The sequence below is a fragment of the Camelina sativa genome, chromosome 19, assembly GCF_030686135.1.
Source record: "Camelina sativa cultivar CO46 ecotype springtype chromosome 19, ASM3068613v1".
Taxonomy (NCBI): domain Eukaryota; kingdom Viridiplantae; phylum Streptophyta; class Magnoliopsida; order Brassicales; family Brassicaceae; genus Camelina; species Camelina sativa.
In genome coordinates, this window is record NC_141898.1 from 18,877,604 (window position 1) to 18,902,854 (window position 25,251).

The window sequence follows — 25,251 nt, forward strand, 5'->3', positions numbered from 1 at the left end:
GCTTCGGCCAGGGTAGCGAACCCAGTAACCTCCGAGCTCTTCGTAACCAGCCCTACAACACACGCACATGGGTTACATGTCGCGGTTGCATGTGGTATGGAATAGGAAGGACAGCCATACCAAGTCTTACCATGCTTAGCCGGAATTTCACACGGACAAATGCATTAAGACTTCACCAATTTTGATACTTGAAATTTTCATGGTTTTAAGCTCATAATTTCACAAGTATCCTATCATGTTACCACCCTGGTTATTATAACATTTCGAACTAACAACCAGTGTAACCTCACCACGCTTGTGTTTAAACAAGAAAATCACAAAGACATTCAAGTAAACATGCAACAACAATAACCATGCAATCCGCGTACTTAATGGAGGTATTTACTCCCCCATCTAAACTGGTAAAACATGCAACACAACCATCATGCAATCCGCGTATTAAATGGTAGTCTTTACTCCCCTATCTAAACCGGTAAAACATGCAACACAACAATCATGCAATCCGCGTACTAAATGGTGGTATTTACTCCCCCATCTAAACCGGTAAAACATGCAACTAAATAAACGTGCAGATCCGCGCAATAGATAGGAGTTTCAACTCTCCATCTAAGCCGGCAAGACATGTGCCTGAACTCACTGTAAACTGGCGATGATCGGCCTCCTGGTGGAGTTTTCTCACGGCACACTCTGATCCCTTCCTTGGTTTGAAAACGATCTCCTTATCGTTTCAACTTGCGGTCGATAGTCTTGTCTTGAACTCTATCTTCTTCTCCTTAAAAATTCGCCACCTCTTCTTTCTCTCGCTCACTCTTTCTCTCAAAGTCTCTCCTTACCCCTTGTAACTTTGTGCGAAAATGAGAGAAGTGAGGTCCCTTAAATAGAGAATTTTGGGCGGTGGAAGCAACCAATGCATGCGAGTTCTTCTTCTCCTCTTAGTGCATGCGAGTTCACAAGTATGAGCTTCTAACATCAACACTTGGCCACTAAACCCCATTATCTCTTCAAGATCTAAATAATCTCCCACTAAACTCCACTTGATTAAAATAATCTTAGTGGAGATTCCACTTTGATTAAAATAATCACTTCTCTTAGTGGATCCTCTTCCGCCCTTAGTCCACGTCCATACGCTTCCTAAATCGTTCGGCGTTCATCCGCTATGTCCGTCCGTGTACATACGTACGGTACGGCACTTGGTACATGGTACATGGTACCATCTGCCATCTCCCGATCCGTCCAGAATTTCTCGGATATTACTTCTGTAATTCCGCTACTCTCCTCCTTTCCTTCCCATTCGTGTCTGATGCACGTCCTTGGCCCAAGGATTTTCATTCTGGATTTTACCCTTTGGCGAGGATTATTACATTCTCCCCCCCCCTTAATAGAATTCGTCCCGAATTCCATTAAGGTTTCGATGGCCTTGCTTCATCTTCTCCGATGAACAGCTGAGGATACCTGGCGCGAATCCTATCCTCATCTTCCCAAGTAATAACTTTGCGGTTCTGCCTTCCCCAAAATACATGGATTTGCGGAATACTCCTGTTCTTCAACTTCCGCGTTCTTCTCTGCCCTATCCCAAAAGGTCCTTCGGGATATGTGAGGTTTGACTCTAACTCCTCGATGGGCTCGGGCAAAATCATGTTAGGATCTGGTATGTGCTTCCGTAGTTGCGAAACATGGAAGACTTTATGCAGTCGCATAACCTCGGGCATGGTTAGCCGGTAGGCTACTTCTCCAACCCTTTACTCAATCTGATATGGTCCTATGAACCTTACTGCAAGCTTTCCCACTTTACCAAATCGATCCTTGCCCTTTTGCGGTGTTACCTTCAAGTACACCATATCTCCAACTTCAAATTCCACTTCTCGCCTTTTTCGATGGGCGTACTTTTTCTGGCGATCTTGAGCCTTCTTCATACACTCCTGAATAAACTTGACTTTCTCCGTGGTCTCATCAATCAACTTGTGATTGAAACTCGTCCTTTCCCCAACTTCAGTCCAACACAAAGGTGTTCGACAAGGTCTCCCGTACATCGCCTCGAATGGCGACATGCCAATGCTGGAGTGATAACTATTGTTATACCCAAACTCAACCAATGGCAGATTCCCTTCCCAATCTGTAGACCATACCAATGCACATAGTCGGATCATATCCTCTATGGTTTGGATAGTCCTCTCCGTCTGTCCGTCAGTCTCTGGGTGGAATAAGGTGCTCATGTGAACATCAGTTCCCAAAGCCCTCTGCAAATCCTGCCAAAATATTGATGCAAACTTTGGATCTTGGTCGGAAACAATGTTTGCAGGCACTCCATGCAACTTCAAGATCTCATCGATATACTTTTCTGCCAAAATTGGCGCTTGATCCGTGCTCTTCACCGAAACCGAGTGGGCGACTTTGGTTAAACGATCAACCACTACCCAAACTGCATCGTTAACTCTTCCCTTCCTTGTTGGAAGACCAGTAATAAAATCCATCGAAATGGAATCCCATTTCCACGTCGTTATGGGCAAGTTCCGAAGCAATCCTGCTGGCGCTTGATGTTCTACCTTAATTCTTTGGCATGAGTCACACTGGCTCACCCATTTTTCTACTGCTCTCTTTAATCCAGGCCAATGATAATACCTCCGTATATTCTTGTACATCTTGGTGCTCCCCGGATGGATACTCAACGGTGAGCTGTGAGTTGTCCTCAATATCTCCTCCCGCAGAACACTTCGATCAGGTACAGTTATTCTCCCGTTAAGGAGTAACGTACTATTGTCTGCTAAGTGGTATCCACTAGCATTCGGTCCTTCTGTACTCCTCAATTCCTCGATGATTTTCTTTAAGTTTTCGTCCTTGGGTTGCTCTTCCCGGATTTGATGTAACAGGCTCACTTGAGTTACAGCTTGTAAACCCAACGGCTCATTGGACTCTCCCTCTAAGGCTAAAAGCCTTACTTTCTTCAATTCATCAGCTAAGAACTCCACCTCCTTCTCAGCACCAACTTGTGCTTTCCTTCGACTTAGTGCATCTGCTACCACAATAGCTTTACCCGGGTGGTACTGGATTTTCAAATCATAATCGGCAATGAATTCCATCCACCTTCTCTGGCGCAAATTGAGATCTGGTTGCGTGAACAAGTATTTAAGAATTTGATAGTCGGTAAATACCTGTACAGCTTCTCCATACAAGTAGGATCTCCATATCCTTAATGCAAACACCACCGCTGCCATTTCTAGGTCATGTGTGGGGTAGTTCTCCTCATGCTTCCTTAACTATCGTGATACATAGGCAATCACTCTATCCCCTTGCATTAAAACACATCCAACACCAACTCTTGATGCATCCGTGAACACAGAATATGGTTGGTTTGGCTCCGGTAGGGCTAACACTGGTGCTGGGGTCAATGCCGCCTTTAGCTTCCTAAAAGCTTCTTCCACCTCTTCGTTCCATATAAAAGGTACTCCTTTACCCGTAAGTCGTGTCAAAGGCTTTGCAATAGATGAAAATCCTTTCACGAATTTCCGATAATAGTCGGCAAGACCTAGGAAACTCCTAACTTCTGACACGGATGTTGGCTTTGGCCAATCTTGAATTGCGGCAATCTTTTCTGGGTCGGCAGACACGCCTTGCTCCGAAACTCGGTGCCCCAAAAATCCAATTTCCCTTTGCCAGAACGTACACTTGCTGAACTTCGCGAACAGCCTTTTCTCCCTTAGTCTCTCCAACACTTTCCTCAAATGCTCTGCGTGCTCTTCTGCACTCCGTGAATATATCAGGATGTCATCGATGAATATTATCACGAATCGATCCAGATAGTCATGGAAAACTTCATTCATCAACCGCATGAATGCTGTCGGTGCATTGGTAAGCCCAAACGGCATTACCACAAACTCATACTGGCCGTATCTCGTTTGGAAAGCGGTCTTCATCACATCCTGTTCCGCAATCAGAATTTGATGATAGCCAGAGGCTAAATCAATCTTCGAGAACCAACTTGCTCCTCTAAGTTGATCTAACAATTCATCAATCTGTGGCAACGGATACTTGTCCTTGATGGTTATGTTATTGATTCCTCGGTAATCAATACACAAACGCATACTTCCATCTTTCTTTTTGACAAATAGCATTGGGGCTCCCCATGGCGATGAACTTGGTCGGATAAAACCTTTCTCCAACAAGTCCTCTAACTGAGTCTTGAGTTCAGCTAACTCCGCTGGTGCCATACGATACGGTGCCTTAGCAATTGGGGTTGCTCCCGGCTCCAGATTTATGGTAAAAGGATGGTCCCTTGGCGGAGGCAATCCTTCTAACGGACTAAACACGCCCTCGTAGTCCCTGACTATGACAATTTCCTCAACCTCCATGCCTTCCCTGTCATATCCTCCCACAGCAGTTAGAGTGACTAAATACACGTTCTCCTCTTCGAACGATCTCCCAACTCTTAACGCCGATGCGAAATATACCGTTTTACTCGGGCTAATTCCGTTGAAAACCAGGGGTGTCCTTCCTCTGTTTTCAAACACAACTCTGCTCCTACTGCAGTCTATATGGGCTTGGTGTTCCGATAACCAATCCATTCCCAAAATAGCATCAAACCTCTCTAACGGCATCACTAACGGACTTACCGGAAGGTTGATCTCTTGCAAGACTATCGACACTTCTCTGAACCATCTTCTTGCCTTCAGCGGTGGTTGATTACCAGCAGTGTAGACATTGATGTTCACCTCTTCCTCACACAAGTCTCCCCACTTGTCAGCCACTTCGGGAGTCACAAAACTATTGGACGCTCTCGAATCGAACAGTACATGTGTGGGGTTACCACCAACAAGTAATGTTCCTAAACGCAAAGCACATATAACACAATGCAATGCAATAACTAACCAAACACACAAGCAAACAACCAATCAATCACAAAGGAGTTAGAACCCAATCAAACATGTTATAGGGCCCTTCGCGGCCTGCGGAGGTTTGGGTGGCTCTAATCCTAAGGCAAAAACATTCGCCTGGGTTGCTTGCTTCTTCGTTGGGGGTTCCTTCACTTGCTGGGCACGGTTCACAGTTTGGGCATTCGGTTTGGCGGCTTCGATGGACATGAGTTCGCATAATGTCCCAACTCGCCACAGTAGAAACATGTGACAGTTGACATATTGGTACCCTTCGTTTCCTCCACAGTTGGACAAGCTCGAGCAAAATGTCCAAGCTGACCGCACACATAGCATCCCCTAGGATCCATGTTGCTCACCGCACGACTTCCTTGGCTAGCACTCATTTTACCCTTACCACGGTTGGTGCCCCAATTCCGTCCTGACCCATGTTTTGCTTTCCGCAAATTCACGATCTTATCCTGCTGTACTGGCTCCTCCTTTTTCTCCTGAGCCACAATCTCATTCTCCGTCTCGATGGCTTCCTCAACACTAACCGCTCTCTCTTCCACTACTGCAACACTTCGGTATATCACCGCATGCAATCTTCCCTTTATATCCGGCCTGAGTTCATTAAAGAATCTTTGGGCCATGGCTAACTCATCGTCATTTCCTTGGTATAAATACCTTCGAAGCCTTGTAAAAATTCTCCCATAGGCTCGAACACTCATAGGACCTTGCTCCAGTCGCAAGAACGCATTCTCCAATCGATCACGCGACTCTGGTGGAAAGTACTTCTGCTCAAATTTCCTTTTCAATATCCCCCATGATATAGACTGGTACCGATAGCGTGGAACTACGCTATCCCACCATGCACGGGCATCCTCCTCTAAGAAATTAACCGCAATAGGCCTCCTAAACTCCTCCGGACACCGTGATATTTCGAAATTTGTTTCCAATTCCTTCATCCACGCGTCTGCTAACATCGTGTTTGGATCTCCTTTTAACTTACAAAAACCTAAGTTCCTCATCATCATTACCAACTTTAAAAAGTGATCTGATGGATCCTCTGCCGAATGGTTTGTTTGGTTCCGCTGCTGCTGCTGGATCATATGGCTCAGAAGTTCTTGAATCATTTTAAGCGTCTTTTGGGTCTCTGGTACATTCACTGTACACTAGCCTCCCTCACGCATTAGGTCTCCCCCTGAGACATTCTGGTTCGGATTGGTAGTGAACTGACCAACCGGTGGAAAACCAGGTGGATATACATCCTCCGGTATGTTGTGCCAAGTCGAACTTGATGGTGTATACCCCGGTATCTCGACAGGTACCTCCCATTCAGGCATATACATATTGGGCTCGAATATGCATGGAAACGATTCCTCCCCTTGGGCATCCCCAAGATACGAACCCCATTCCTCCGGACCAAACGGCTGACTCGAACCCCTCCCTGTGTCCAGGAAAAAGTTCTTCGATCCACCCCTTTCAGATCCTTGACGAGACATCTGCATCCACGATCAACAAATGGTTTACTTAATCCCACCTAATCCCCTAGTGATGAACGAACCGGATTATCCTAAGTGTCTACTGCGACCATTTTGACTCGAAAAATCTGAAAACGCGACTAATATATAGCATCATAACCATGCTCTGATACCACCGTTGTAACACCCCCGAACCGCCGTATGGCCGGGCGGACCACGGACAGCACCGGGACGCTACTATGGGTACATTCATCGACGGTCCGGCCGAGTACAAGAACAAATCAAGACCCTTTTGGCCAATCCATCGGTGAGGTTCCCGACCACACGACCTATCCTTAAGGCTTTACAACCCTACAGACGTGCCGTGTGTTGAGCCGACTCGGACAAAGTCTATATCAGTACCACTCGCCCGTTTAAAATAAAACCGATTACTTTGATTAAAACAAAAAACATTTATTACAACCGATTAAACAAAAGGTCTTAAAGTTTTGCACCAGGCCTACAACCAAAGTTTGATACAAAAAGAAAACATACTTGTATTTTACAATAGACACCAAAAACAAAACTACTCCGGTTTTCCTATCGTTTACCACGGCCTCTAGTTCCCTCTAGGGTTACCTGCAGCACAAAAATTTATCAAAAGTAATCTAAGATTACTTAGTGAGCTCAGGGTTCCTGCAGAGAGTTAATCCCCAACTCTATAACCCCAACAACAGACAACATGCACGCAAGCATACAACAACCACAACAACCAGAGATAGCATGCGGAAGACAATGAGCTAAACAAATAAGCTATCATGCAATTCTCACTAACATGCATAAACATGCATCAACAACAACACATAACTTGTACTAAAACACGCAAGTTTTAAACAAGTTTATCTCTAGGGCCCGGTATGCTTCCTCTCCTTCACCCCATTTAGAACAACCGCGTTACAGCCACAAAGGCATGCAACCGGACTTCTCTCAAGTCACACCGTCATGTAGACAGCTTCGGCCAGGGTAGCGAACCCAGTAACCTCCGAGCTCTTCGTAACCAGCCCTACAACACACGCACATGGGTTACATGTCGCGGTTGCATGTGGTACGGAATAGGAAGGACAGCCATACCAAGTCTTACCATGCTTAGCCGGAATTTCACACGGACAAATGCATTAAGACTTCACCAATTTTGATACTTGAAATTTTCATGGTTTTAAGCTCATAATTTCACAAGTATCCTATCATGTTACCACCCTGGTTATTAGAACATTTCGAACTAACAACCAGTGTAACCTCACCGCGCTTGTGTTTAAACAAGAAAATCACAAAGACATTCAAGTAAACATGCAACAACAATAACCATGCAATCCGCATACTAAATGGAGGTATTTACTCCCCCATCTAAACCGGTAAAACATGCAACACAACCATCATGCAATCCGTGTACTAAATGGTGGTCTTTACTCCCCCATCTAAACCGGTAAAACATGCAACACAACAATTATGCAATCCGCGTACTAAATGGTGGTATTTACTCCCCCATCTAAACCGGTAAAACATGCAACTAAATAAACGTGCAGATCCGCGCACTAGATAAGAGTTTCAACTCTCCATCTAAGCCGGCAAGACATGTGCCTGAACTCACTGTAAACTGGCGATGATCGGCCTCCTTTGTTGAGTTTTCTCACGGCACACTCTGATCCCTTCCTTGGTTTGAAAACAATCTCCTTATTGTTTCAACTTGCGGTCGATAGTCTTGTATTGAACTCTCTCTTCTTCTCCTTAACAACTCGCCACCTCTTCTTTCTCTCGCTCACTCTTTCTCTCAAAGTCTCTCCTTACCCCTTGTAACTTTGTGCGAAAATGAGAGAAGTGAGGTCCCTTAAATAGAGAATTTTGGACGGTGGAAGTAACCAATGCATGCGAGTTCTTCTTCTCCTCTTAGTGCATGCGAGTTCACAAGTGTGAGCTTCTAACATCAACACTTGGCCACTAAACCCCATTATCTCTTCAAGATTTTAAATAATCTCCCACTAAACTCCACTTGATTAAAATAATCTTAGTGGAGATTCCACTTTGATTAAAATAATCACTTCTCTTAGTGGATCCTCTTCCGCCCTTAGTCCACGTCCATACGCTTCCTAAATCGTTCGGCGTTCATCCGCTATGTCCGTCCGTGTACATATGTACGGTACGGCACTTGGTACATGGTACATGGTATCATCGGCCATCTCCCGATCCGTCCAGAATTTCTCGGACATTACTTCTGTAATTCCGCTACTCTCCTCCTTTCCTTCCCATTCGTGTCCGATGCACGTCCTTGGCCCAAGGATTTTCATTCTGGATTTTACCCTTTGGCGAGAGCCATTATTTACCACTCGTTGTAACGCCCCCGAACCGTTCTAGGACCACGCAGGCCATCAGACAGCCACGGGACGTCACGATGGGAATTGCACCGGGTTGATCCGGTTGAGGGACGGAAGCTGCAGACTTCCCGACCAGTCCTTCCTAGTACAGCTCCACCCGCAACCGAGACTACTTAGGCTTTGCAACCCTTGTGGCCTGGTGCGTTGTGTCGGTCCGGACAAGACCGAGTATCGTTTGCAACTTGCCATGCTTTCTCAAAAAAAACGATTGTATATTACTTCAATAGTTTATTACATTGAAAATAACACATTAAAGCAATATACAAAGATAGTCGGATAAACGTTTACGAAAATATAGGGTTTTTCGAGAAACACAAGAAAACCCTATCTGGTACCCTAATGTTTGCTCCAGCTCTAGACTCACTTAGGCTTCCCTGCAAGACAAAAATAATATCATGAGTAATCTAAGATTACTCAGTGAGCCTGGGTACCCCTTGATCCTAAACAGGATTCTACTTCCCATCCCGACTACCCCAGCAAGTAAAACAAACAAGCAAGGCAAGTCATCAAAGCTACACAACAGAAGCTATAGCGGAAGCAAAACAACATACAATAAGCGAGTAAGGTTAGATCCACATAACTCAATCCTGATGATCTAGACTCGCAAACCACAAAAAAGACGACTAAAGGAACAAGGACCTCTTGGACACTTTAGACTCTTAACTCCAACACAACATGTAAGGACAACTAGAATAGTACAAGGGACTCTTGACTCATCCTAGACTCCTTCACCTAGGGCCCTTCGATATTCTGTTCTGTTCCTCCACACTACCCATGCTGAAACCTCCCCGGTAACCAGCATGAGCTCCCATGCTGAAACCACAAAGGTAACATGCATGAGATCCACCAAAGTTACATCGTCATGTAACGGTCACGCTAATAGCTAGTTAGCCGTGATGGTATCTCGCGTAAGTGATCTTCGAATACTTCTTGCGAGATACACACACATCTTCGGAACCAGAACTATCGACTACACATCCTCTAGCTAAGAATCAAGAAACAAATTCAAGAGACTTTGCTACAAACACTTACTACCACTTCAAGCAAGAAAGTCGAGCCACCAAGCAAGAACATTCATGCGGTAGTACATGCATTAATCAACAAGAACATGAATGGAAATTCAAGGATCTTAAGATTAAACTATATGCATGTAACCATCTCAATTCGCTTAGACAAATCACTTGTCTATTCGCATGCAAATAATATGATTTAACCATGTAAATTCCATTCAAACACGCATGCAACTACTTCGGTTTGACACATAAAATTCTTTAAGTTTACTTAGCATCAAGCTAACTCAACCGAAAATTATGCAATAAAAATTGCAACTAACTTCACCTCCTCTTATGCATGCAATCCAGTTTATTAAGCAAGACAATGCTAATAAAACAAATCGCTAAGTCTCAACATGCATGCAATCCTCTTAACCAAATTTTAAGTTCTCCACTTACTTAAAATGCATCTGATTTCCCCCTTGTCCAATATTGGTGAGTCCAACATATTTATCTTGCATTTTAACTCATTTCGCATGGTGATTCTAGCATGAATCCTACCATGACATGCATGCACCAAACTCATTTTCGCATGGTGATTCTAACTTGAATCATACCATAATTCGCATGCAACCAATTTAAACCATCTCTACATGCATCTATTCTACATGACTTACCACAGAACTCACCTTTACGCCGATGATGATATCTGGACTTCACTGCACCACTTGATCAGATCACTCTTCCTTTTGCTCCAACCGCTCACCGCCCTTTGTCTCTTCTTGGTTCGCAACCCTTAGACTTGGCGTGAATCCAACACAACAACCACCTTCTCTTCAAGGATTTCTTCTTTGTTTCTCCCTTAACACCAACAATCTCTCAACACCAACACCCTCTCACGGCGATCTCTCTTTTTTCTCTCTTTCTCTCTCGGTTTTGAGAGAAAAGATCTTTAGAGTTTTTAACAAATGGGAGTTGAAAAGCTTGGGAGAAAAATGAGAAAACTTCTCAAATGAAATCGCCAACTCCTTATTTATAGGCGAGACTCCTCCTCTCTTCTCCTTAGTGCATTTTGACAAGTGCCTTCCTCCTTGGCTGCATGTGGCGCGTGTGTCTCACCGCCCAATCAGCTTGCGACATTCCATCATAAACACCAAAATTCTCTCTACATGTGTGCATTGAATTTGATTGGCCAATTTCTCACGACACAACCCTTAGTTCCGTCCCCATTCTCTCGTCCTTCGTCCGGTGCTCACGTCCGTTTACCCTTCGGTCATTGCTTGGCCGTTGTAGGTTCTATCGGTCATACTCGGACAATCCTCACGGTTCCTTGGACACTATCGGTCCTCTCGGCAATTGTTTGGTGTGTCCGTCCGTTCGTACATACGTCTCGTACAATACACGGTACATGGTACATGGTACCATCGGCTATCTCCCGGTCTCCTCTCTCGGGTCCTCCCTGTCCCTTCCGGTACATCTCTTAGACCGTACTGGTCCCTTGGGTGCAACTTGGTCCGTATTTTCCGATCTGGTATGTCTCGGACCATCGCTCCCATATACGCAGTTTTCCGCGTAAACTGCCATCTTCCGATCTGTACATTTTTCCTCGAACTTCCCTTCGGCCATTCTTCTTTGTTTTTCCTCCTCTTTCTTTTTAAGTCTTTTCCTGGCCATTTCCTCGAACTTTAATTCTGAGATTTTTGCCCTTAGTGAGGGTCATTACATTCTCCCCCCCTTATAAGAATTCGTCCCCGAATTCTCTAACCATCTCCTTCTTTTCTTGGGATGTTGTTACTCCTTGTCATCTTCATCCTTATTTTGTGATCACCATCACCTTAACTTCTCCGTTTAAATAATCTTGAAAGTGTAAACTTCCTTCACCTCTTCTTGGCTTTCCTCGTTGCCATAGCTGTACTCCATTCAAAATTTACTCCACTTACACCTTTCGCTGATGCTTTTGGAAGACTTCTTCATCTCCAACAACCACTTGGTTCTCCATAATGTTCCAACTCTTCAAGCACTTAAGCTCCTTTTTTTTTTTATCATTAACATTGGTCCGCTCCTTTGGATTCTCCAACTCAAAGCTTCTCTTTCTTCAGCTTTTGTTTGTTTACTTTTTTTTGGCTCTTTTAACTCTACGCCTTAGAGATCTTCGGCCCTTTTCAATTTCTTTAGCTCCACTTAGCTTTTCTCCTCAACTACTTTGAACTCTACTTCCGAGTCTGATGACTTCCCGCCATACTTGGATCAATAAAAACCTTATTGGTTTCAAACGCCGCTCACGTCTGATCCTCCCTTTGATTGACCTTTCAAGTCACTTAACTCCTTCCTAACTCCTTTTCTCACATGGTTTGGTTTAACAACGCTTACTCACCACTTGCCATTTAGCATAACAATGCTTTCCTTTGCCCTTATATAGACACGCTCCTTCTTCGCCTTCACTTAGCATAGAAATGCGTTCTCGCCATCCATTATCTTCTTGCACTCTCTTATGCATTTAGCTCTTGGATCATGCATTACTTTTGCACTCCCTTGCTCGCACTTAGTTCGATTCTCTCGACTTACTTTACCAATTTCTATTGGTCTGCAATGCTCCCTTGCTCCTCCTATTTCTTAGGATTTGCCTTAACTCCTTCGTTCTCTCGTCTCTTTCATTTCAAACCGACTTTTCTTTCTTGATCAAAACCTTTCAAATTTTCTTGATCTTCTTCTCTTTTGTCTGATCAAGCTCCGTAGTGACTTACGTGAATCCTCATCGATCGCGCGATAACAATGCAAGTTAATTATGCGAAAATAATCAACAATGCAACCTATAAAACTCAAGCAAATCAAGCAAGTAATTAAACAAGTAACGATTAGCATAAAACAACCACACAACATGGCTAAAGAACTCCACAGAACTTTTCACAAACACTGAAAAAACATGAGTTCTACACCACTTAGCCGATAACTTATAAAGGGTTCAGATCCTAGGCAACACAACAAAGGTTAGCCCTAAAGGATTACAACAAAGGAAAATTATCCAACCCTTACACAACAACCAAAAGAACTTCCCTTTCTTACTCTTAACCACTCCACTGGTTCCTAAGCCTGGTACACGCTTCGCAGGTGCACACACACAACCTAGGCGGTTCATCAGGCGACGGCTCAGCGGGAGACTCGGTTGTGGTAGAGGCGGCAGACAATGAGGTTCCAGCTCGGTTCGTTGAACTCCCTTCCACTTGGTCAGCTTGCTCTAACGGGTTCTCTCCCGTTCCCACAAATTGACTGGATGGGTTCAAATTCTCTCGCACAACCCGGTATGGACAACGATAGGAAAAGTGTCCACTTCCTCCACACTCAATACATCGCATAGGCTCTGGGAATATAGGACGGTCTGGTCTAGCCCTCCAACAGTGAGTGTTCAAGTGTCCCGGTTCTCCACAGGAATCACACGGCCTCCAATGCCTCATATGGCCTGGGTTCGGACAACGGTAGGAAAAGTGTCCTCGCATCCCACACCAATCACATTCGGCATTCTCCGGTGCCAACATATGCCTTAGCGACGTCCTCCAGCAATTTCGGGTCCAATGTCCCATTCCTTCGCACAACTCACAGTACGGCTGGTTCCTTATATGCACTTGGTTTGGATAAACCACTCTTTTCAGGGCAGTGGCTTTTACTCTCAGTCGGCCTATCGGTTGGTAAGTCACCGGCCGCGCCTCCGGATTCTCTCTTGCCTGAAACTCTTGGTAAGACATCCGCGGCTTCTTTGAACTGCTTTCTCCTTCCTCAAACCTTATTCTTTCTCGGTTCAATCTCCTTAACTCTTCTGGTCTATCGATCCCCAACACTGGATCTCTCGGTTCCCCCTCCTGGTCCGCTCGTATCATCCGCAATGGTACAGCTCAGATAGGACTATTGGGTCTTGGTACAATTTGGTTGGGCACTACTTGGTCTGACATCACTCGACTTGAACTAGCTCTTGGGCTCGAATATGCCTGGAAACGATTCCTCCCCTTGGGCATCCCAAGATACGAACCCCATTCCTCCGGACCAAACGGCTGACTCGAACCCCTCCCTGTGCCTAGCAAAAAGTTCGTCGATCCACCCCTTTCAGATCCTTGACGAGACATCTGCATCCATGATCAACAAAGGGTTTACTTAATCCCACCTAATCCCCTAGTGATGAACGAACCGGATTATCCTAAGTGTCTACTGCGACCATTTTGACTCGAAAAATCTGAAAATGCGAGTAATATATAGCATCATAACCATGCTCTCATACCACCGTTGTAACGCCCCCGAACCGCCGTATGGCCGGGCGGACCACGGACATCACCGAGACGCAACTATGGGAACATTCATCGACGGTCCGGCCGAGTACAAGAACAAATCAAGACCCTTTTGGCCAGTCCATTGGTGAGGTTACCGACCACACGGCCTATCCTTAAGGCTTTACAACCCTACAGACGTGCCGTGTGTTGAGCCGACTCGGACAAAGTCTATATCAGTACCACTCGCCCGTTTAAAATAAAACCGATTACTTTGATTAAAACAAAAAACATTTATTACAACCGATTAAACAAAAGGTCTTAAAGTTTTGCACCAGGCCTACAGCCAAAGTTTGATACAAAAAGAAAACATACTTGTATTTTACAATAGACACCAAAAACAAAACTACTCCGGTTTTTCTATCGTTTACCACGGCCTCTAGTTCCCTCTAGGGTTACCTGCAGCACAAAAATTTATCATAAGTAATCTAAGATTACTTAGTGAGCTCAGGGTTCCTGCAGAGAGTTAATCCCCAACTCTATAACCCCAACAACAAACAACATGCACGCAAGCATACAACAACCACAACAACCAGAGATAGCATGCGGAAGACAATGAGCTAAACAAATAAGCTATCATGCAATTCTCACTAACATGCATAAACATGCATCAACAACAACACATAACTTGTACTAAAACACGCAAGTTTTAAACAAGTTTATCTCTAGGGCCCGGTATGCTTCCTCTCCTTCACCCCATTTAGAACAACCGCGTTACAGCCACAAAGGCATGCAACCGGACTTCTCTCAAGTCACACCGTCATGTAGACAGCTTCGGCCAGGGTAGCGAACCCAGTAACCTCCGAGCTCTTCGTAACCAGCCCTACAACACACGCACATGGGTTACATGTCGCGGTTGCATGTGGTACGGAATAGGAAGGACAGCCATACCAAGTCTTACCATGCTTAGCCGGAATTTCACACGGACAAATGCATTAAGACTTCACCAATTTTGATACTTGAAATTTTCATGGTTTTAAGCTCATAATTTCACAAGTATCCTATCATGTTACCACCCTGGTTATTAGAACATTTCGAACTAACAACCAGTGTAACCTCACCGCGCTTGTGTTTAAAATAGAAAATCACAAAGACATTCAAGTAAACATGCAACAACAATAACCATCCAATCCGCGTACTAAATGGAGGTATTTACTCCTCCATCTAAACCGGTAAAACATGCAACAAAACCATCATGCAATCTGCGTACTAAATGGTCGTCATTACTCCCCCATCTAAACCGGTAAAACATGCAACACAACAATCATGCAATCCGCGTACTAAATGGTGGTATTTACTCCCCCATCTAAACCGGTAAAACATGCAACTAAATAAACATGCAGATCCGCGCACTAGATAGGAGTTTCAACTCTCCATCTAATCCGGCAAGACATGTGCCTGAACTCACTGTAAACTGGCAATGATCGGCCTCCTTTGTTGAGTTTTCTCACGGCACACTCTGATCCCTTCCTTGGTTTGAAAACGATCTCCTTATCGTTTCAACTTGCGGTCGATAGTCTTGTCTTGAACTCTCTCTTCTTCTCCTTAACAACTCGCCACCTCTTCTTTCTCTCGCTCACTCTTTCTCTCAAAGTCTCTCCTTACCCCTTGTAACTTTGTGCGAAAATGAGAGAAGTGAGGTCCCTTAAATAGAGAGTTTTGGGCGGTGGAAGCAACCAATGCATACGAGTTCTTCTTCTCCTCTTAGTGCATGCGAGTTCACAAGTGTGAGCTTCTAACATCAACACTTGGCCACTAAACCCCATTATCTCTTCAAGATTTAAATAATCTCCCACTAAACTCCACTTGATTAAAATAATCTTAGTGTGGATTCCACTTTGATTAAAATAATCACTTCTCTTAGTGGATTCTCTTCCGCCCTTAGTCCACGTCCATACGCTTCCTAAATTGTTCGGCGTTCATCCGCTATGTCCGTCCGTGTACATACGTACGGTACGGCACTTGGTACATGGTACATGCACCATCGGCCATCTCCCGATCCGTCCAGAATTTCTCAGACATTACTTCTGTAATTCCGCTACTCTCCTCCTTTCCTTCCCATTTGTGTCCGATGCACGTCCTTGGCCCAAGGATTTTCATTCTGGATTTTACCCTTTGGCGAAGTCATTACATTCTCCCCCCCTTAATAGAATTCATCCCGAATTCCATAAGGTTCTGATGGCCTTGCTTCATCTTCTCCGATGAACAGCTGAGGATACCTGGCGCGAATCCTATCTTCATCTTCCCAAGTAATAACTTCGCGGTTCTGCCTTCCCCAAAATACTTGGATTTGTGGAATACTCCTGTTCTTCAACTTCCGCGTTCTTCTCTGCCCTATCCCAAAAGGTCCTTCGGGATACGTGAGGTTTGACTCTAACTCCTCGATGGGCTCGGGCACAATCATGTAAGGATCTGGTATGTGCTTCCGTAGTTGCGAAACATGGAAGACTTTATGCAGTCGCATAACCTCGGGCATGGTTAGCCGGTAGGCTACTTCTCCAACCCTTTGCTCAATCTGATACGGTCCTATGAACCTTACTACAAGCTTTCCCACTTTACCAAATCAATCATTGCCCTTTTGCGGTATTACCTTCAAGTACACCATATCTCCAACTTCAAATTCCACTTCTCGCCTTTTTCGATCGGCGTACTTTTTCTGGCGATCTTGAGCCTTCTTCATACACTCCTGAATAAACTAGACTTTCTCCGTGGTCTCATCAATCAACTTGTGATTGAAACTCGTCCTTTCCCCAACTTCAGTCCAACACAAAGGTGTTCGACAAGGTCTCCCGTACATCGCCTCGAATGGCGACATGCCAATGTTGGAGTGATAACTATTGTTATACGCAAACTCAACCAATGGCAGATTCCCTTCCCAATCTGTAGACCATTCCAATGCACATAGTCGGATCATATCCTCTATGGTTCGGATAGTCCTCTCCGTCTGTCCGTCAGTCTCTGGGTGGAATGAGGTGCTCATGTGAACATCAGTTCCCAAAGCCCTCTGCAAATCCTGCCAAAATATTGATGCAAACTTTGGATCTCGGTCGGAAACAATGTTTGCAGGCACTCCATGCAACTTCAAGATCTCATCGATAAACTTTTCTGCCAAAATTGGCGCTTGATCCGTGCTCTTCACCGAAACCAAGTGGGCGACTTTGGTTAAACGATCAACCACTACCCAAACTGCATCGTTAACTCTTCCCTTCCTTGTAGGTAGACCAGTAATAAAATCCATCGAAATGGAATCCCATTTCCACGTCGGTATGGGCAAGTTGCAAAGCAATCCCGCTGGCACTTGATGTTCTACCTTCATTCTTTGGCATGAGTCACACTAGCTCACCCATTTTGCTACTGCTCTCTTTAATCCAGGCCAATGATAATACCTCCGTATATTCTTGTACATCTTGGTGCTCACCGGATGGATACTCAACGGTGAGCTGTGAGCTGTACTCAATATCTCCTCCCGCAGACCACTTCGATCAGGTACAGTTATTCTCCCATTAAGGAGTAACGTACTATCGTCTGCTAAGTGGTATCCACTAGCATTCGGTCCTTCTGTACTCCTCAATTCCTCGATGAATGTCTTTAAGTTTTTGTCCTTGGGTTGCTCTTCCCGGATTTGATGCAACAGGCTCGCTTGAGTTACAGCTTGTAAACCCAACGGCTCATTGGACTCTCCCTCTAAGGCTAAAAGCCTTACTTTCTTCAATTCATCAGCTAAGAACTCCACCTCCTTCTCAGCACCAACTTTTGCTTTTCTTCGACTTAGTGCATCTGCTACCACATTAGCTTTACCCGGGTGGTACTGGATTTTCAAATCATAATCGGCAATGAATTCCATCGACCTTCTCTGACGCAAATTGAGATTTTGTTGCGTGAACAAGTATTTAAGACTTTGATGGTCCGTAAATACCTGTACAACTTCTCCATACAAGTAGGATATCCATATCCTTAATGCAAACACCACGGCTGCCATTTCTAGGTCATGTGTGGGGTAGTTCTCCTCATGCTTCCTTAACTGTCGGGATGCATAGGCAATCACTCTATCCCCTAGCATTAAAACACATCCAACACCAACTCTTGATGCATCCGTGAACACAGAATATGGTTGGTTTGGCTCCGGTAGGGCTAACACTGGTGTTGTGGTCAATGCCCCCTTTAGCTTCCAAAAGCTTCTTCCACCTCTTCGTTCCATATAAAAGGAACTCCTTTACCCGTAAGTCGTGTCAAAGGCTTTGCAATAGATGAAAATCCTTTCACGAATTTCCGATAATAGCCGGCAAGACCTAGGAAACTCCTAACTTCCGACACGGATGTTGGCTTTGGCCAATCTTGAATTGCGGCAATCTTTTCTGGGTCGGCAGACATGCCTTGCTCCGAAACTCGGTGCCCCAATAATCCAATTTCCCTTTGCCAGAACTTACACTTGCTGAACTTCGCGAACAACCTTTTCTCCCTTAGTCTCTCCAACACTTTCCTCAAATGCTCTGCGTGCTCTTCTGCACTCCGTGAATATATCAGGATGTCATCGATGAATATTATCACGAATCGATCCAGATATTCATGGAAAACTTCATTCATCAATCGCATGAATGTTGCCGGTGCATTGGTAAGCCCAAACGGCATTACCACAAAATCATACTGGCCGTATCTCGTTTGAAAAGCGGTCTTCATCACATCCTGTTCCGCAATCGGAATTTGATGATAGCCAGAGGCTAAATCAATCTTCGAGAACCAACTTGCTCCTCTAAGTTGATCTAACAATTCATCAATCTGTGGCAACGGATACTTGTCCTTGATGGTTATGTTATTGAATCCTCGGTAATCAATACAAAAAAACGTATACTTCCATCTTTCTTTTTGACAAATAGCACTGGGGCTCCCCATGGCGATGAACTTGGTCAAATAAAACCTTTCTCCAACAAGTCCTCTAACTGAGTCTTGAGTTCAGCTAACTCCGCTGGTGCTATACGATACGGTGCCTTAGCAATTGGGGTTGCTCCCAGCTCCAGATTTATGGTAAAAGGATGGTCCCTTGGCGGAGGCAATCCTTCTAACGGACTAAACACGTCCTCGTAGTCCCTGACTACGACAATGTCCTCAACCTCCATGCCTTCCCTGTCATCTCCTCCCACAGCGGTTAGAGTGACTAAATACACGTTCTCCTCTTCGAACGATCTCCCAACTCTCAACGCCGATGCGAAATATGCCATTTTACTCGGGCTAATTCCGTTGAAAACCAGGGGTGTCCTTCCTCTGTTTTCAAACACAAATCTGCTCCTACTGCAGTCTATATGGGCTTGGTGTTCCGATAACCAATCCATTCCCAAAATAGCATCAAACCTCTCAAACGGCATCACTAACGGACTTAGCGGAAGGTTGATCTCTTGCAAGACTATCGACACTTCTCTGAACCATCTTCTTGCCTTCAGTGGTGGTTGATTACCAGCAGTGTAGACATTGATGTTCACCTCTTCCTCACACAAGTCTCCCCACTTGTCAGCCACTTCGGGAGTCACAAAACTATTGGACGCTCCCGAATTGAACAGTACATGTGTGGGGTTACCGCTAACAAGTAATGTTCCTAAACGCAAAGCACATATAACACAATGCAATGCAATAACTAACCAAACACACAAGCAAACAACCAGTAAATCACAAAGGAGTTAGAACCCAATCAAACCTGTTATAGGGCCCTTCGCGGCCTGCGGAGGTTTGGGTGGCTCTAATCCTAAGGCAAAAACATTCGACTGGGTTGCTTGCTTCTTCGCTGGGGGTTCCTTCACTTGCTGGGCACGGTTCACAGTTTGGGCGTTCGGTTTGGCCAGCTTCGATGGACATGAGTTCGCATAATGTCCCAACTCGCCACAGTAGAAACATGTGACAGTTGACATATTGGTACCCTTCGTTTCCTCCACAGTTGGACAAGCTCGAGCAAAATGTCCAAGCTGACCGCACACATAGCATCCCCTAGGATCCATGTTGCTCACCGCACGACTTCCTTGGCTAGCACTCATTTTACGCTTACCACGGTTTGTGCCCCAATTCCTTCCTGACCCATGTTTTGCTTTCCGCAAATTCACGGTCTTATCCTGCTGTACTGGCTCCTCCTTTTTCTCCTGAGCCACAATCTCTTTCTCCGTCTCGATGGCTTCCTCAACACTAACCGCTCTCTCTTCCACTTCTGCAACACTTCGGTATGTCACCGCATGCAATCTTCCCTTTATATCCGGCCTGAGTCCATTAAAGAATCTCCGGCCATGGCTAACTCATCGTCATTTCCTTGGTATAAATACCTTCGAAGCCTTGTAAAAATTCTCCCATGGGCTCGAACACTCATAGGACCTTGCTCCAGTCGCAAAAACTGATTCTCCAATCGATAACGCGACTCTGGTGGAAAGTACTTCTCCTCAAACTCCCTTTTGAATATCTCCCATGATATAGACTGGTACCGATAGCGTAGAACTACGCTATCCCACCATGCACGGGCATCCTCCTCTAAGAAATTAACCGCAATAGGCCTCCTAAACTCCTCCGGACAACGTGATATTTTGAAATTTGTTTCCAATTCCTTCATCCACGCGTCTGCTAACACCGTGTTTGGATCTCCTTTAAACTTACGAAAACCTAAGTTCCTCATCATCGTTACCAACTTTAAAAAGTGATCCGACGGATCCTCTACCGAATGGTTTGTTTGGTTCCGCTGCTGCTGCTGGATCATATGGCTCAGAAGTTCTTGAATCATTTTAAGTTTCTGTTGGGTCTCTGGTACATTCACTGTACACTAGCCTCCCTCACGCATTAGGTCTCCCCCTGAGACATTCTGGTTCGGATTGTAGTGAACTGCCAACCGGTGGAAAACCAGGTGGATACACATCCTCCGGTATGTTGTGCCAAGTCGAACTTGATGGTGTATACCCCGGCATCTCGACAGGTACCTCCCATTCAGGCATATACATATTGGGCTCGAATATGCCTGGAAACGATTCCTCCCCTTGGGCATCCCCAAGATACGAACCCCATTCCTCCGGACCAAACGGCTGACTCGAACCCCTCCCTGTGTCCGGCAAAAAGCTCGTCGATCCATCCTTTTCAGATCCTTGACGAGACATCTGCATCCACGATCAACAAAGGGTTTACTTAATCCCACCTAATCCCCTAGTGATGAACGAACCGGATTATCCTAAGTGTCTACTGCGACCATTTTGACTCGAAAAATTTGAAAACACGAGTAATATATAGCATCATAACCATGCTCTCATACCACCGTTATAACTCCCCCGAACCGCCGTATGGTCGGGCGGACCACGGACAGCACCGGGACGCTACTATGGGAACATTCATCGACGGTCCGGTCGAGTACAAGAACAAATCAAGACCCTTTTGGCCAGTCCATCGGTAAGGTTCCCGACCACACGGCCTATCCTTAAGGCTTTACAACCCTACAGACGTGCCGTGTGTTGAGCCGACTCGGACAAAGTCTATATCAGTACCACTCGCCCGTTTAAAATAAAACCGATTACTTTGATTAAAAAAAAAACATTAATTACAACCGATTAAACAGAAGGTCTTAAAGTTTTGCACTAGGCCTACAGCCAAAGTTTGATACAAAAAGAAAACATACTTGTATTTTACAATAGACACCAAAAACAAAACTACTCCGGTTTTCCTATCGTTCACCACGGCCTCTAGTTCCCTCTAGGGTTACCTGCAGCACAAAAATTTATCATAAGTAATCTAAGATTACTTAGTGAGCTCAGGGTTCCTGCAGAGAGTTAATCCCCAACTCTATAACCCCAACAACAAACAACATGCACGCAAGCATACAACAACCACAACTACCAGAGATAGCATGCGGAAGACAATGAGCTAAACAAATAAGCTATCATGCAATTCTCACTAACATGCATAAACATGCATCAACAACAACACATAACTTGTACTAAAACACGCAAGTTTTAAACAAGTTTATCTCTAGGGCCCGGTATGCTTCCTCTCCTTCACCCCATTTAGAACAACCGCGTTACAGCCACAAAGGCATGCAACCGGACTTCTCTCAAGTCACACCGTCGTGTAGACAGCTTCGGCCAGGGTAGCGAACCCGGTAACCTCCGAGCTCTTCGTAACCAGCCCTACAACACACGCACATGGGTTACATGTCGCGGTTGCATGTGGTACGGAATAGGAAGGACAGCCATACCAAGTCTTACCATGCTTAGCCGGAATTTCACACGGACAAATGCATTAAGACTTCACCAATTTTGATACTTGAAATTTTCATGGTTTTAAGCTCATAATTTCACAAGTATCCTATCATGTTACCACCCTGGTTATTAGAACATTTCGAACTAACAACCAGTGTAACCTCACCGCGCTTGTGTTTAAACAAGAAAATCACAAAGACATTCAAGTAAACATGCAACAACAATAACCATGCAATCCGCGTACCAAATGGAGGTATTTACTCCCCCATCTAAATCGGTAAAACATGCAACAAAACCATCATGCAATCCGCGTACTAAATGGTGGTCTTTACTCCCCCATCTAAACCGGTAAAACATGCAACACAACAATCATGCAATCCGCGTACTAAATGGTGGTATTTACTCCCCCATCTAAACCGGTAAAACATGCAACTAAATAAACATGCAGATCCGCGCACTAGATAGGAGTTTCAACTTTCCATCTAAGCCGGCAAGACATGTGCCTGAACTCACTGTAAACTGGCGATGATCGGCCTCCTTTGTTGAGTTTTCTCACGGCACACTCTGATCCCTTCCTTGGTTTGAAAACGATCTCCTTATCGTTTCAACTTGCGGTCGATAGTTTTGTCTTCAACTCTCTCTTCTTCTCCTTAACAACTCGCCACCTCTTCTTTCTCTCGCTCACTCTTTCTCTCAAAGTCTCTCCTTACCCCTTGTAACTTTGTGCGAAAATGAGAGAAGTGAGGTCCCTTAAATAGAGAATTTTGGGTGGTGGAAGCAACCAATGCATGCGAGTTCTTCTTCTCCTCTTAGTGCATGCGAGTTCACAAGTGTGAGCTTCTAACATCAACACTTGGCCACTAAACCCCATTATCTCTTCAAAATTTAAATAATCTCCCACTAAAGTCCACTTGATTAAAATAATCTTAGTGGAGATTCCACTTTGATTAAAATAATCACTTCTCTTAGTGGATCCTTTTCCGTCCTTAGTCCACGTCCATACGCTTCCTAAATTGTTCGGCGTTCATCCTCTATGTCCGTCCGTGTACATACGTACGGTACGGCACTTGGTACATGGTACATGGTACCATCGGCCATCTCCCGATCCGTCCAGAATTTCTCGGACATTACTTCTGTAATTCCGCTACTCTCCTCCTTTCCTTCCCATTCGTGTCCGATGCACGTCCTTGGCCCAAGGATTTTCATTCTGGATTTTACCCTTTGGCGAGGGTCATTACATTCTCCCCCCCCCCCCCTTAATAGAATTCATCCCGAATTCCATAAGGTTCCGATGGCCTTGCTTCATCTTCTCCGATGAACAACTGAGGATACCTGGCGCGAATCCTATCCTCATCTTCCCAAGTAATAACTTTGCGGTTCTGCCTTCCCCAAAATACTTGGATTTGTGGAATACTCCTGTTCTTCAACTTCCGCGTTCTTCTTTGCCCTATCCCAAAAGGTCCTTCGGGATACGTGAGGTTTGACTCTAACTCCTCGATGGGCTCGGGCACAATCATGTTAGGATCTGGTATGTGCTTCCGTAGTTGCGAAACATGGAAGACTTTATGCAGTCGCATAACCTCGGGCATGGTTAGCCGGTAGGCTACTTCTCCAATCCTTTGCTCAATCTGATACGGTCCTATGAACCTTACTGCAAACTTTCCCACTTTACCAAATCGATCCTTGCCCTTTTGCGGTGTAACCTTCAAGTACACCATATCTCCAACTTCAAATTCCACTTCTCGCCTTTTTCGATAGGCGTACTTTTTCTGGCGATCTTGAGCCTTCTTCATACACTCCTGAATAAACTTGACTTTCTCCGTGGTCTCATCAATCAACTTGTGATTGAAACTCGTCCTTTCCCCAACTTCAGTCCAACACAAAGGTGCTCGACAAGGTCTCCCGTACATCGCCTCGAATGGCGACATGCCAATGTTGGAGTGATAACTATTGTTATACGCAAACTCAACCAATGGCAGATTCCCTTCCCAATCTGTAGACCATTCCAATGCACATAGTCGGATCATATCCTCTATGGTTCGGATAGTCCTCTCCGTCTGTCCGTCAGTCTCTGAGTGGAATGAGGTGAACATCAGTTCCCAAAGCCCTCTGCAAATCCTGCCAAAATATTGATGCAAACTTTGGATCTCGGTCGGAAACAATGTTTGCAGGCACTCCATGCAACTTCAAGATCTCATCGATAAACTTTTCTGCCAAAATTGGCGCTTGATCCGTGCTCTTCACCGAAACCAAGTGGGCGACTTTGGTTAAACGATCAACCACTACCCAAACTGCATCGTTAACTCTTCCCTTCCTTGTAGGTAGACCAGTAATAAAATCCATCGAAATGGAATCCCATTTCCACGTCGGTATGGGCAAGTTGCGAAGCAATCCCGCTGGCACTTGATGTTCTACCTTCATTCTTTGGCATGAGTCACACTGGCTCACCCATTTTGCTACTGCTCTCTTTAATCCAGGCCAATGATATACCTCCGTATATTCTTGTATATCTTGGTGCTCCCCGGATGGATACTCAACGGTGAGCTGTGAGTTGTCCTCAATATCTCCTCCCGCAGACCACTTCGATCAGGTACAATTATTCTCCCGTTAAGGAGTAACGTACTATCGTCTGCTAAGTGGTATCCACTAGCATTCGGTCCTTCTGTACTCCTCAATTCCTCGATGATATTCTTTAAGTTTTCGTCCTTGGGTTGCTCTTCCCGGATTTGATGTAACAGGCTCGCTTGAGTTACAGCTTGTTAACCCAACGGCTCATTGGACTCTCCCTCTAAGGCTAAAAGCCTTACTTTCTTTAATTCATCAGCTAAGAACTCCACCTCCTTCTCAGCACCAACTTGTGCTTTCCTTCGACTTAGTGCATCTGCTACCACATTAGCTTTACCCGGGTGGTACTGGATTTTCAAATCATAATCGGCAATGAATTCCATCCACCTTCTCTGGCGCAAATTGAGATCTGGTTGCGTGAACAAGTATTTAAGACTT

General features: G+C 44.9%; 2 protein-coding genes across 2 annotated transcripts; both read right to left on the reverse strand.

The window, feature by feature from the left end:
- Positions 1-16,184: 16,184 nt before the first annotated feature.
- LOC147920788 (uncharacterized) lies at positions 16,185-16,721 on the reverse strand. Its single transcript, XM_087501227.1, has 2 exons — positions 16,632-16,721; positions 16,185-16,556 (listed from the first exon to the last, which is right to left on the reverse strand). Exons 1-2 carry the CDS (start codon positions 16,719-16,721, stop codon positions 16,185-16,187), a joined length of 462 nt encoding a protein of 153 aa, XP_087357353.1.
- A 2,224-nt stretch (positions 16,722-18,945) lies between these two features.
- On the reverse strand, positions 18,946-20,789 carry LOC147920789 (uncharacterized). Its single transcript, XM_087501228.1, has 3 exons — positions 20,341-20,789; positions 19,728-20,278; positions 18,946-19,628 (listed from the first exon to the last, which is right to left on the reverse strand). Exons 1-3 carry the CDS (start codon positions 20,787-20,789, stop codon positions 18,946-18,948), a joined length of 1,683 nt encoding a protein of 560 aa, XP_087357354.1.
- Positions 20,790-25,251: the final 4,462 nt, after the last annotated feature.